The 12,860-nt window shown below is 34.7% G+C and overlaps 1 protein-coding gene across 1 annotated transcript; it reads left to right on the top strand.

The window, feature by feature from the left end:
* Positions 1-7,753: 7,753 nt before the first annotated feature.
* On the top strand, positions 7,754-10,877 carry LOC113691318 (AP2-like ethylene-responsive transcription factor At1g79700). The gene is made up of 7 exons (XM_027209419.2): positions 7,754-8,133; positions 8,252-8,334; positions 8,484-8,492; positions 8,889-8,977; positions 9,078-9,202; positions 9,584-9,660; positions 10,078-10,877. The coding sequence occupies exons 1-7, from the start codon at positions 7,985-7,987 to the stop codon at positions 10,632-10,634; spliced, it is 1,089 nt and encodes a 362-aa protein (XP_027065220.1). The 5' UTR covers positions 7,754-7,984; the 3' UTR covers positions 10,635-10,877.
* Positions 10,878-12,860: the final 1,983 nt, after the last annotated feature.

Here is a 12,860-nt window from a genome sequence, read left to right as displayed (position 1 = left end):
GTTCTTGTCTGCGTAAGAGTTAAATGAGTTTAATTGACATTCATTTTATATGCATGCTCTTGGTACTCCCTTGCTATATTTTGAGTGGACTTGAAATCTTGCTAATGCTTAAAATCACTTTTTTTTTTTTTATTTAAGTACTTCTTTCATTTGTTTGAGTGATGAGAAGAAAAGAAGGGTCATGGGAGACTGTGTCTAGGTATAAAATCTAAGAGTGTTTTTGATAAAATTGAAGTTTAAAAATTAAAATATGAAATCTATTTATTGAATTGTTAAGTGTCGAATCTCGTACATTTGAGTGTATATCATATTAAATTATTTTTTAGAGCAATTTTTGTCTAAAAATTTCAGTGTCACTTAGTTAATTCATTCAAATGTTCTATTTTTTTGTTATCAAACACGTCTAAACATATTAAGATCTGAATTTATTAATTTTAAATATTGAATTGGATAATCAAATAAGCTGCAAATTTAGAATATCATGCTACTACTCATAGTATTTCATTCCAAAGTCCATAATAATTATTTTAGGAGTTAAATCCACACTCATTTCACTATTCAGACAACCGTAACCTTATATGCTAAAAGAATCTCATGTACGCGATCATGAAAGATGTCGTCGCCAATCAACTTAAGCACATTCGACAAGGATTAACCTTTCATTGTCTTGTACATAAACTAACACTAGCTGCATCTCATATGTGTTAAATTTGAAGTGCAAATTTAAATTAAAATTAATTAGTAGCATAAGAAAAACTATTATTTATTGAATAACAAAAACTTAAAAAAGAATCTTGCAGTCAAAGGAGATGATTTTGGTAAGGATTTTTTTTCCCTGCAACCAACTCTATGAATGCCTTTTCTGAGATTGACACCATTCACTTTCTTACAAATGAATGAATGCAAATGATAGTGCACCAAAAGCATGAAAGCGTCAAAAAGTTGTGAATTTCAAAGAATAAACGTGGCGGGTTTTGGGGGAAAAAAAAAAAGAGAAATAATGAAAACAAAAGAACAAAAAAGGCCCTCTCCTCGAGTCAAAATTGAGCACTATTCTTTGCGTTTTATATTATTTGGTGCGGTTCCTTTTCTACAAAGCAGAATCCAGAAATTACCAGTAATGCTGTTTGAAAAGTACGTCGAAATCACGATCCGAACATAGCACCGGTTAAGGTTCCGAGCTGAACTGCAATGAGCCGAACAGTCGGACTAGCTAGAGAATAGAGAAAGTAATAGTATTGTATAGCGTACCTTTTCTGGTCTTTTTATTCATTATTTATAGAGTCTTTTTGAGATAGTCACGAGAGAGTCCAAAGTTATCCCTCTATCCTTAGTAGGTATCCCATTCTTGAATATGAATCCTACTAGGTCACGAGGGGATGGAGTCCCTCTTGAACCCTACTTTGGGCCTTATCCCGATGGATCAGGAGTCCTTAATCATTTCACCTCCGGAAGACTCGTGGTTGAGGGCCGAACAGACTCGTTAGCTCGACTGAACAGGCGATCGAACCGACGTGTATCCGTAGGGAATTGGCTCCTCTCTACACTGTCTAAACCTTTCTACTTTTCTACTTGCTCACAGGATGACAATTGCATATCATTTTAAAGATAAAAAGGTTGTAGATCTTCAAAGTGATCAAGGGCATTATACATGAATCAGCTATGAATTTATGATCGAGAATTTATATTTAGCCTCCTCTCGTTGTTTTTTCATTAAATTTACTTTGCAGGTTTGTCGATTTTTCCTCTTGGTTCATAACTTCAGAAGCAGATTGAACGAATGGAGTTACATTTTCAAGATGATAGTACAATTAATTTGGCCATTAAAATATTATCAAGATTTCATTTTAAATAGTCCCATGAAGTTGAAGACTATTAATCCACACCTACTATCACAAGATGATTATGCATTTTCTTTAGTCTCAGGGCTGAGAATCTTTGGTTGATTGCGAAATAAGCAATCTTCATTTCAGCACTTGGTGATTTTTCATTGGTGTGGATTTGTGTGGCGGGGCCGGTGGATTTTGGCACAAAACAAAAAAGATCTGAAAGCAGAAAGCATCCTTAATTTAATGGACGGTGGCCGGTGGGTGGATAGCCGCAGCTTACGTTGGAAATTCAACAGTTAGCCATGCGATAAGAAGTCGTACCTTTTTTTCTCGAGGTAACAACTCTACTATTTACTATTTCAGTAAGCGTTACTTTTTTATTTTTTATTTTTTATTTTTTTCGAGGGGATGCACTTGTTATTAATGATAGTTTAGCCAATGATAATTAGGATTTTTTAGGATAATAAAGAGCTCATAGGGCTTATTCTTGATTGATTATTTTTTTGATTTTATATAATCAGTTTTTTGTGATGTTCTCAATTGCTTCCATATTCAGATTATTGATATTGTTAATAATGAATAAAATTAATTAAAATCCTAAATTATTCAAAAAGTATCTTTTGCTGATTTTGATTATTCTCTATAATCACTTTTTATAATTAAATTTTTATAAAATTTAAAGCAGACGAGAACAAGGCCATAGTAAACTGCTAAGCTTAGATTCGCCTCTGAAAATTTGTGTTGGTGATCAAGAAATTCTTTTTGATCCTATCAGCTACTGTTATGTTTTGCCCAGAGAAAGTTTGGCATCTACGTTTGCCAGTGATCTAGGCCTGCTTGTTTCTCTAGCAAAAAATTAATAAAATTTACAAGTAGATCACCAAATCACCAAACTCGAATTTTGCACTGACCGTAGAATCTTCTATGTTCAAGCTAGTATTTCAAAGATTTTCTAATCGGCAGTTGATTTGTTAGACTGGAGCCCTGAAATTGACATGGACGACATATCTCGAGAGAAAAATTTGGATGGTATAAAAAGCATTCCATGTACGATTTGCTTCTATACACTTCAATTTTCGGTGCTAAAACTTATCATATGAGAGAGTTACACATACAAGAAAGCAAATATTTTGTTTGGATTATACCACCTTGATATGAATGGATTCTCAGGGTACGATTGATAAAATTGAAATCTGAACTGTAAATCTATCAAATTATTAAACTGTTAAATATTAAATCTAATACATTTGAGCGCATATCAAATTCAGTGATAAGTGAATAGTTTATCAGTTAATTTTGGGAGCACGTTTTATTTAGAAAATTCAGTACCACTTAATTAATTCGGATATTTAATTTTTGATTATCAAACGCTTTGAATATGTTAAGATCTAAATCCTGAATTAAATTATCAAACAGGACCTTAGTCTTCCTTCACAATAAACGGGTCTTCAGTAATTCGCTACATATTCCTCAAGAAACAAAAATCAGCTAAATTTTTTTTTCTTAGGCAACATGAATAAGCAAACAGTTTTCCATAATATTGGGCCTATCTTGGGACCTCTTATTAGACTTGAAAGGTTCATTTGAGCTTCTCAGGCTGGACCTCCCATTTCGCATCGACAATGGGCTGCAAAATGTTGTCGACAGAAGTGTGGTGTACGGAGGGAGTACTAATGTGTCACAAAATTAAAAGGTTCAAGTTCAGGTCTTCTAGGATTTTATTTTTCTAGTGTATTTCATTTCAGTTAGATTTCTTTATAGGCATAGAGATTGGAGCTTCTGATAGAAATCCCATTTTATCAATTTTCAAGAAGAATAAAGTTCTTAGTTTTGTTTCAGCAGAGTAAAAGTTGCTCGAAAGTTTTTTTTTTTTTTTTTTTTGTTGAAGAGTGGAGTAGTGCATAAAACGTGAAGTAACTAATTGTATATATCTGTTTAAAGAGGAAACGATGAACAGAAGTCGATATTCGATTCAGAATTTGTAGCTGTTTAGTACATAATTAATCTTGTCGTAATTAAATTTTCTTCATGTATACCATACAAGAAATTGCTTCATAAAGAAAAGCTACTTTCTTGACCTTGGTGCATGCATATATAAAGTTTTCTTCGTTAAACTTTTCTTGATGTTTTCATCTCTTCAGCTGTAACATGATCAGTTCAGAGTTGCTATTCAGCAAGTTGAGGGAAAAAAAAAACATTTGCTTTCAATGTCATTTACTTATCTTTCATATGAACACGAGTTTATCTTATTAGTTCCCATCGAAGCAGTTAAAAATACGTTTAGGTCGTATTCATGATTAATTTTTAGCTTGATGACTCTCTACTCCATCCAATGTCCACGGTAAATTCTTTATTTAATAACTTCGCAGGGCCATGTAATGAAAATATCAGCTGAGCTGATCATTCGTAAAATGATTAGAATAGATTAACATTTCAATAACTAGTAAGATTATTTTTTCTGGGCATTCTTCCCATTGTAGAGAAAAAAAAACTGCCGGTCATGGGATGGGCGGAAAGAAATAAATGAAGTGTCTTTCATATTTCTTTTCTTCTTGTCATTTTGTCTAATTGAGTGGAAAAAGGCTGAGCACATGAAATGATCATTACTAGCTTCTTGATTGAGATAATATATGTTGACTGATTACGCATGGTTGAGCATCACACAAGAATTGGAAGGAAAAAGCATGCATGCAATTTTAGGGCTCATTACTATAAATAAGGGTTAATTCAACCAATTCACCTGCAGCGCAATTATAATTTTTTCAATCAGGAATATATAATTGGATCGGGAAATCATGTCTAGATAAGATATCTCATCGATCGGCTTGGAAGATGCGTTTTAATTAGCTGCCTATTCGCCACAATCGCTGGGTATAAGATTAGGGTTAGTTTCAGTTTAGCCCACCAACTGTACCTCAACTCTTGCTTGTCCCTAAACCACAAATTGTCCCTAAATTATAAAAGGCATTCCACTGAAGTAAATTATAATTAACAGAATTTTCAAAACTAATGCATGCAGTACTGGTTACATAAGTACGTAGCATGATTTTATGTTGCAATAGCCCCTCGGGGTTCGGTTCAGTGGTTGTAGTCCCAGTTGGGGGAGAGCCACGTCCCGAGATCGAGTCCCCGTTCTACCGTGGCTGATGATGCTTGGGACGAGCCGCTCCCAGCTCGCAGTGGGATTAGTTGGGCTGTACGGTAATCAGTCCATGGGTCCAGATACCCACTGTGTTGAAAAAAAAAATGATTTTATGTTGCAATAGTACGTATAGAAGGAAAATCATCATATAAAAAAATTGTGAGAATTTTATAGAATCTTCTCATAGTGTGAGTACTTAAAAGCATTTCGAAAGAAAGTTCAAAATGCTTCAATTAGGGTGACTTACACCTCAGTTAGTTTGGATCCAAACTTAGTATTAATTTACCCTAAATTAAAAATTGAACATGTCCTACAAAAAAGAGGCATGCCAGCATCTATCTAGAATCCTGAGGTTATATCATAATGGAGATTCTAAAACAATTGTCTCCTTTTCAACACATAAACCAGTTGCTATATTTAATTTCGTTTGATTTGTTGACCTGCAATCTAAATACTTGTACGCCAGAGGAAGTCGATGGTTACGGGTTGATCATAGTTTTGTTTAATATTTCTTTTTCAGATTCTGATTAGGTAATCTACACGTATCTATAACTATATATTTAGTCTTGATATTAAGGGGTCCAGTGCTCTGCTTACCAAATTTACTTGCACAAGATAGTGTTTTTGATTGGATGATTAACGAAACATTGCCTGCAAAAATTAATGGTCCCTCTTGTGCCTTAAATCTCAAATAGTCCATGCATATACTGCTAGAAAACAGTATATCTCATCCATTAATCAATGGTTACTGCACCTATTAAGTTCATTAGTTTGAGCAACCTTGTAATAGTATGTGAAAAACCTGCAGTATCTTTTGAAAGATAAATGATTGATGTTCAGAAACCTTATTGCTGCACTCATGCTTACACTCTTTTTTTTTTTTTTTTAAATTCATATGTTACCCACCCTAAATCCAAATTTCTGAAAATTGTAAGTTTCAATCAGGTTTGAGCACGTTAACTTGGCGAAATCCACTTGTGATTTGGATAAGATTTATTGATTAAATTATATTTCATGAGATGGTATGCAAATGTATAATGCAAATTTTACACCTTAAACCAAAGTCAAGTCTAGTTTTGCAAACGATCGACTCGTCGATGACAAGTGATATTTGCACCCTAAAAATAGTTTTCGACACTCATTCTAATAATTTATTATGTAAAGAAAGGTGTAGTGTGAATATCATTTACCTTGTTCGTATAAAAGAAAATTGCAATAGGGATTTATGATTTATTGTTTGGGCAAATTTAACACTTTTATGGATAAAAAAAAAAAAAAAAAAAGCAGGTCTACACACAGAGGTGAGCCAAACCAAACCAAACCAAACCTCCTATTAGGTTTTACGTACATCAGAAAGCCATTCAATGTCAAACCAAACCTCCTAAACACAAACATATACATGCGAATACCAGTATTAGTATAATGTAAATAGCAGATTTACAACACATTTTTATGCCAATTAATGAAGGATTAATTCGTAATAAAGATAAGTAAGCTGATCTAAGTGTGGATCAATTTTTTTTTTCTTTTTACTAATTGAGTTCCACCAATAAAAGCTTGTAGACAATCTTTGAAATTACAGCTCCATGTGTGTTTGACGTATTATCTTGACGAAACGTATAAGATCCCAAGAGGCTGCTTTGTCTATCTCAAATAGCATTATCTTTAATGACCGCTTACCTTCTGAGTTACATTGGAAAGCTGTTAAACTTCTTGACTGTTTCTGAAATACAGATGAAATGGTTACCAGTTTCTTTATTTAGGGGCGATTTGGCATATTACAGCTTTGTACCTACCTTAGAAAAAGACTTGGAAAAAGCGCACGATAGTTTGTCCTCCCAAATATCAGAATGGTAAGTCAACTGAAGGAAAAGTGTATTCCTATTGCTTGGCAATTTACAAGAAGTAGATAATAAAAACCATTTACTTCTGACTAGTTGATCTGATCAAAATTTTAGTCACCATCAACTGAGCTATGATTTTTCTTTTTTTCTTTTTTTTGTGTGTGTTGGGGGGGGGGGGGGGGGGTGTTGAGGACTAGCTACAAACAGCTATGGAAAAAAAACTAATTCACGCGATCATTGTCAAGAATAGTTATTCCACTAAACATTCCATAGAAAAGCTAAGTCCCTACAACAATACCATATTTTAGGTTGGCTTCCATGCATGAATCTATTATGAAAAATCAATTTAGAAAAGAGAAAGATATATATAATTAGACACGTACATGCAGTTTAGTGTCCAAAGCAAATGATTTGGAAAATAGAAAATATAAAATAGCTGAATTGAAGTACTTCAGATCTCTGGTGATAATATTCCCTAAACCTTGCTTTAAAATTTTGGGTTCCCGGTTGGTCTATAAGTATAGTTTTGTCAATAATCAATTTCTTTTGTTAACCAAAGTAGATGGTCAGCCATAAAAAAAAAACAAAAATACTACAGCAATTATTCTAATTAACTCTAACCCATATGCACTCGTGTGCCTGGAACTTCTATCTTTCCTCTTACCCCACATCAATTGTATGTAACCTATGAACCAAAAGTCTGGAGCCTGATCATTGATATCAACATTTACTCCCAATCAACCAAAAAAAATCCCTTCACTAGAAGATATCATATAGACCAAAAACATTGTTAGTCTAGGGAAAGATCGACAACAGGGTTTATAGTACAAATTTAATATGGATAAAAGTTTGAGTTGTTTCCATTAAATTATACAATAAAATTGAAGAGCACAAGTAACAAAATTCATGTTAGGACAAATGAGAAAAAATCACTCCAAGCCGGTTTGAGACGGCAATTAAATCATCCTTTTTGCCGGCTATCTCCCTCTCATGTTCCAGCCCATTATTAGCATTCTTCCAAGCCGATAATTTCTTCTTTCTTCCTCGTGATCCCTTTAAAACCCCTTCATTGGGAGACTCAGTCATATCATTCCAGTTTGTATCTTACTATCCTCGTTCTTACTTTGACGTAGCACTTACTTGTTGGCTTCAAACCCAGCGCTAGTTCCATGACGAAGATTTCACAGCAAAACCAAAGGAACAATTCAAACCTTGGGAATGGGATCAATAATTCTGCTATCAAAGTGAAAAGAACTAGGAAAACTGTCCCTAGGGACTCTCCTCCTCAGCGTAGCTCGATTTATCGAGGTGTCACAAGGTTGAATATTTGCACTTCGAATTTTGTCTACAGTTTGGATTTATTTTCTTTTTTGTTCTTTAAACATTCTTTTCCCTCGAGAGTCGAGTCTGACTTGGTAAAGTTTTGATGGGTTTAGGCATCGATGGACTGGAAGATATGAAGCTCATTTGTGGGACAAGAATTGCTGGAATGAGTCTCAGAACAAGAAAGGAAGACAAGGTTCGTATCGATCATGGTCCTCTTCTCTGTGAAATTTTATTTTTGATTTGTTTCTTCTGGATTCTGGTAGTGTTGTCAATGGTAACTGATCCCTTTTTTTTTTTTTTTGGTCTGCTGCTGCTGAACGTGTGGAATTTATGGAAGCGCAGTCTACCTTGGTAAGCAAGCAATTTTCGTTAACCTCGATTTAAAAAAAAAAATTTTCCCATCCCATAACCATTATCACTTTCTATCAACTGTGGCCATGCATTTTCTTCTTTTTTATTTTTTTTCTGTTTCTTTCTTCCACATTACACATCAATAAGAGTGATAATATCCATCCTAACTCTTAAAACGGTAAAAAAAAATTAAAAAACAATCTTCAATGATGTACAAATGTCTTATAGTTGGGGAAATAAATATCTAAAACAGAAGATGTTTTCCGACTTTTGTGCAAAAAAAAAAATGAAGAAGAAGATATTTTCCAACTTTTTACAGACGTTAATTATTATCCAAAATTGATGAATTAACATTGTTCTGTCGATAATGTATATGGTACATGTATCTTTCTTCAGGCGCCTATGATGATGAAGAAGCAGCTGCACATGCTTATGACTTGGCTGCACTTAAGTACTGGGGTCAAGATACGACCCTTAACTTTCCAGTACGAAGCTAGTTGCTAATCATAATTACTCTTTCGAACATGTTTGTGTTCATTCTCTTTCAATCTTGATAGTGGGACTTACTTGCATTTATACTTTTAGTTGGCAACTTATCAGAAAGAACTGAAAGAAATGGAGGGTCAGTCCAGAGAAGAATATATTGGATCATTGAGAAGGAAGAGCAGTGGTTTCTCACGAGGAGTGTCCAAGTATAGAGGAGTTGCAAGGTAGGACATAGGATAATTATGTTCTTCTTTTTCCATGAATTTGATGAGTCGTGTACTTTACTTTTTTGCTTTTGCCCCTGTAATGCATTAAGAGGTATATGGACACAAAAAGTTGGGTACTGATTTGATTTTATAGAAAAAGGGGAGTTGGGAATGAAAAGTTTGAAATGCTAGACAATTATCAATTGAGTCTCTTACGTTAAAATGGAAAACGAAAAGTAAACTTCTGGAAATTTATGTCAAAATGCTTCTTTTGCATAATTCATTTTGATCCTAGGTTAATGTCAGAGTAGAATTACATATCCAAAACGCTCCAGCAAAGGTGAAGTAAGTTGAACCCTTTTTTATGACTGATCAATCAAATTCCCTATTATTCAACAGGCATCATCACAATGGAAGGTGGGAAGCTCGAATTGGCAGAGTTTTTGGCAACAAATATCTTTATCTTGGAACATATGGTAAGCCTTTCATTTCCTTTAAGCAACAACACGTTGAGCCATCCATTACAATTTTTCCAATAAAAAATAAAATGGTGCATGCATGCAATATAATTCATCTGGATATCTGCAAATAGTATGCGAAATTTTACTAATTGATTTTGATTGCGACTTCAAGCGTATGTTTGTTCTCTATTCACTTATCTGTCTTCTACCTAATAAAAACAAATTAGTATATGGTTAAAGTGGTTGTTTGGCAACCTAAAATACATTAGAGATAATATATTTTCTTTTTGTCAGTCACCATCACTTAGTTGGATGAGTCCACCAACTCTAACCTTCCATACCCCTTGAAGATACCCGGATATTAACTGTCATTATTAAAATAAACAAATGTAGGAAGTAAATTTCCCTGAATTATCTCATCAATTCTTGCAGCAACTCAGGAAGAGGCTGCAATTGCATACGACATGGCTGCCATTGAATATCGAGGACTTAATGCTGTAACAAATTTCGACCTCAGTCGTTACATAAAATGGTTAAGACCTAATGCCACCAACAGCACCACCACCTCCGCTGCGATCGCCGAGCCTAACCCTAATGTAGACACCAATTTTATGCCAACCCCAGATCAAATGTTGGCATCAAGCTCCATCTACCACCCTCAGACCGAACAACAGCCGCAACCATTGGATATTACCACCGACATAACCCTAAACCAATCGCGCCCTGCCTCAGCAACATCAGCCCTTGGTTTGTTACTTCAGTCATCAAAATTTAAGGAAATGATGGAGATGACTTTGGCAGCTGAGTGTCCGGTGGCCTTAACCACGCCGGAGTCTGAACCAACGCAATGTAGCATTCCTGATGATGCACAATCATTCTTCACTACACCTGACATGGGCAGCTACATTGATCAAAGTCAAGAGGACATTTTTAGCGAGCTAATTAACCCTTTCATGCAACCAATGTTACAATTCGACTTTGATGTTTAAGGGGAAGAAGGTTCACTTCTATGTAGTTCTTTCATAGTGTTAAGTTTCCAGCTTCTTTTCTAATTTTTTTTTAAAAGATTAGAAGGCAGTACGTGCAGTAATTTGTTGGAGTAAAAATGTCACTATTAAATCAAATTGCATTTTTGTAGATATATATGGGAATAAATGTATGGTGCATTTTTGTTATTTGTTATAATATCCATCAATAAAATATTTCTCCATTTCATTTGCGTCATTTTTTGGTTGATTCTATATATACTGCAAGATAAGAAATGTAGACAACTTGGTAGTACTGTAGAAGAATGTTATATAGTAAACTTTTACCTCGTCCAGCAGTATTAGAGGAAGTAGCTTGTTAGCTATTAATGATTTCGAAAAGGCTGGATATTGAGGATTTAATGTTGGCCTCTAAGCTGCCTTTTGATAGCATCCTTTATTGATTAGACGCTTCTTTGCTGTCCCGAAAAGAAAGATTAGCAGGATTCATATAAATCGCTCTCATAAGATCCTGATGGTCTTGATCTCATGCCTGCTATAAATTTGCCAGTAAATTCATCAAATTATCCGCGTGAAACATTTTGAAGTTGTACGCTATATACAGTAAACAAAGACGCAAGATTGAAAAATTCCTGGGAACCTACATTGACCCCTACTTCTCTCTGTCCTATAAGTACAACATCGATCGGTTTATGATATTTTGCAATGATGTTTTATCCTAACAATTTGGACTGACCCCTATACACATTTGGACTTCATTGCCCTTTCGTCTTCTTTTAATCCAGTAGTTCTTCGTTTATGTTCGAACTTCATTAAGATCTTATACAATGTTTTTTGTCTTGCTCAATTGGTCTTTTATGCTTCCACTAGCTCGTCGTGGAGTAGAGAATTTTGTCTTGCTCAATTGGTCTTTTATACTTCCACTAGCTCGTCATGGAGTAGAGAATCAAACTGTATGTGATATTTACATTTGCAATGACATCGAAGGATTTATGCTAATGTGATCACGTTATCTTCGAAATATCTGTGTATATAGGTGAAAGAATAGCTGCAATAGATTAACTTTTTGAATGTGAAACATTGGTTGATGCTTGTCTTATCTACCGTTTTTACTTTTGTCTGCTGCTGGTGGGATTTTATAAACAGGTATGTGGTCACGTGAAGAAGGAAAAAAAATCACACGCTCGCATACACATATATCAAGGGAAGTTTTTAGATTTCTCTCTGCTGTCAAGTTTAGGTAAAAAGGCTGTCATGAGGGGATCAGCTCTCAATCTAGAAATCCTCACATAAAGAGACATAAACTGGGAAAATATATTAGAAAGAACACAGAGAGAATGACGAAGAAAAGGAGGTGTTCAAGAAAATTTGTTTTTGCCATCCCTCAATTGGTAATCTACTGCATGTCGATTTGCAGGCCGTAAATGTTTTATCACAAATATCGAAAAGATTGATTGCCATATGCGACTGTGTTAATCTGTACTCTGTAAATAAAATCTAGCAAGAAAAATGAATTGAAATCATTGATGATTTAGCAGGAGAGGATCTCAATTTTTTTTCATGTTCAAAAATGAACATCCATGCCTAATTTTGTGGAAGCTGGTAAATTTGTTCTTTTTTCTTCTTTTTGTTTTTTGGTTTTGAATCTAGGAACAAGGAGGGTAGAGATATCAAATAATCAAGAATAATACATAAATTTCTTTTTCGATGCTTTAATTTTATTTTTTTTCCTTCAATAGGGTATCTGACTGCACTGGCAATCGACTCGTCCTCCACTGGGCGGTGGATCCTGCACCACCAAAAAAATAGGGTATCTGACTGCATTGGCAATCGACTAGTCCTCCACTGGGCGATGGATCCTGTACCACCAAAAAACTAGAGATTGTTAACAAGGTGAGAGTCGACGCACGACCAAAGGCCCTAAAGAGGACATCCCTTGGCCAGCCGCTCTACACCGGGGGCATCCTTAACTGCCAAATGAATCAGTTATTTTGTACTTGTTTTGAAAGATGCCTACCATTGCTACGTGACGTGCTACTTTCATTTCGGCAGCCCTATATTCCCTTTTTCAAAAGCTGCAGCATAATTAGAGATACTGTATTTCATCTCATGATATGCAAAGAAATAGTCAAGAAGAATCATGCAGTATCTGCATTTCAATATTGCACGCATTGTAAATTAAAAAATGAATATCAACCCTACAAGTATGCATATTCTAAAAACCAATAT

The sequence above is a fragment of the Coffea arabica genome, chromosome 6c (assembly GCF_036785885.1).
Source record: "Coffea arabica cultivar ET-39 chromosome 6c, Coffea Arabica ET-39 HiFi, whole genome shotgun sequence".
Classification (NCBI taxonomy): Eukaryota; Viridiplantae; Streptophyta; class Magnoliopsida; order Gentianales; family Rubiaceae; genus Coffea; species Coffea arabica.
This window is presented reverse-complemented; position numbering and strand designations above follow the sequence as displayed.

Coding starts and splice junctions, on each gene's coding strand:
- LOC113691318 (XM_027209419.2), top strand. CDS start 7,985: ATGACGAAGATTTCACAGCAAAACCAAAGGAACAATTCAAACCTTGGG. Junction 8,978..9,077: donor ATACGACCCTTAACTTTCCA/GTACGAAGCTAG, acceptor TTATACTTTTAG/TTGGCAACTTATCAGAAAGA. Junction 9,203..9,583: donor AAGTATAGAGGAGTTGCAAG/GTAGGACATAGG, acceptor ATTATTCAACAG/GCATCATCACAATGGAAGGT.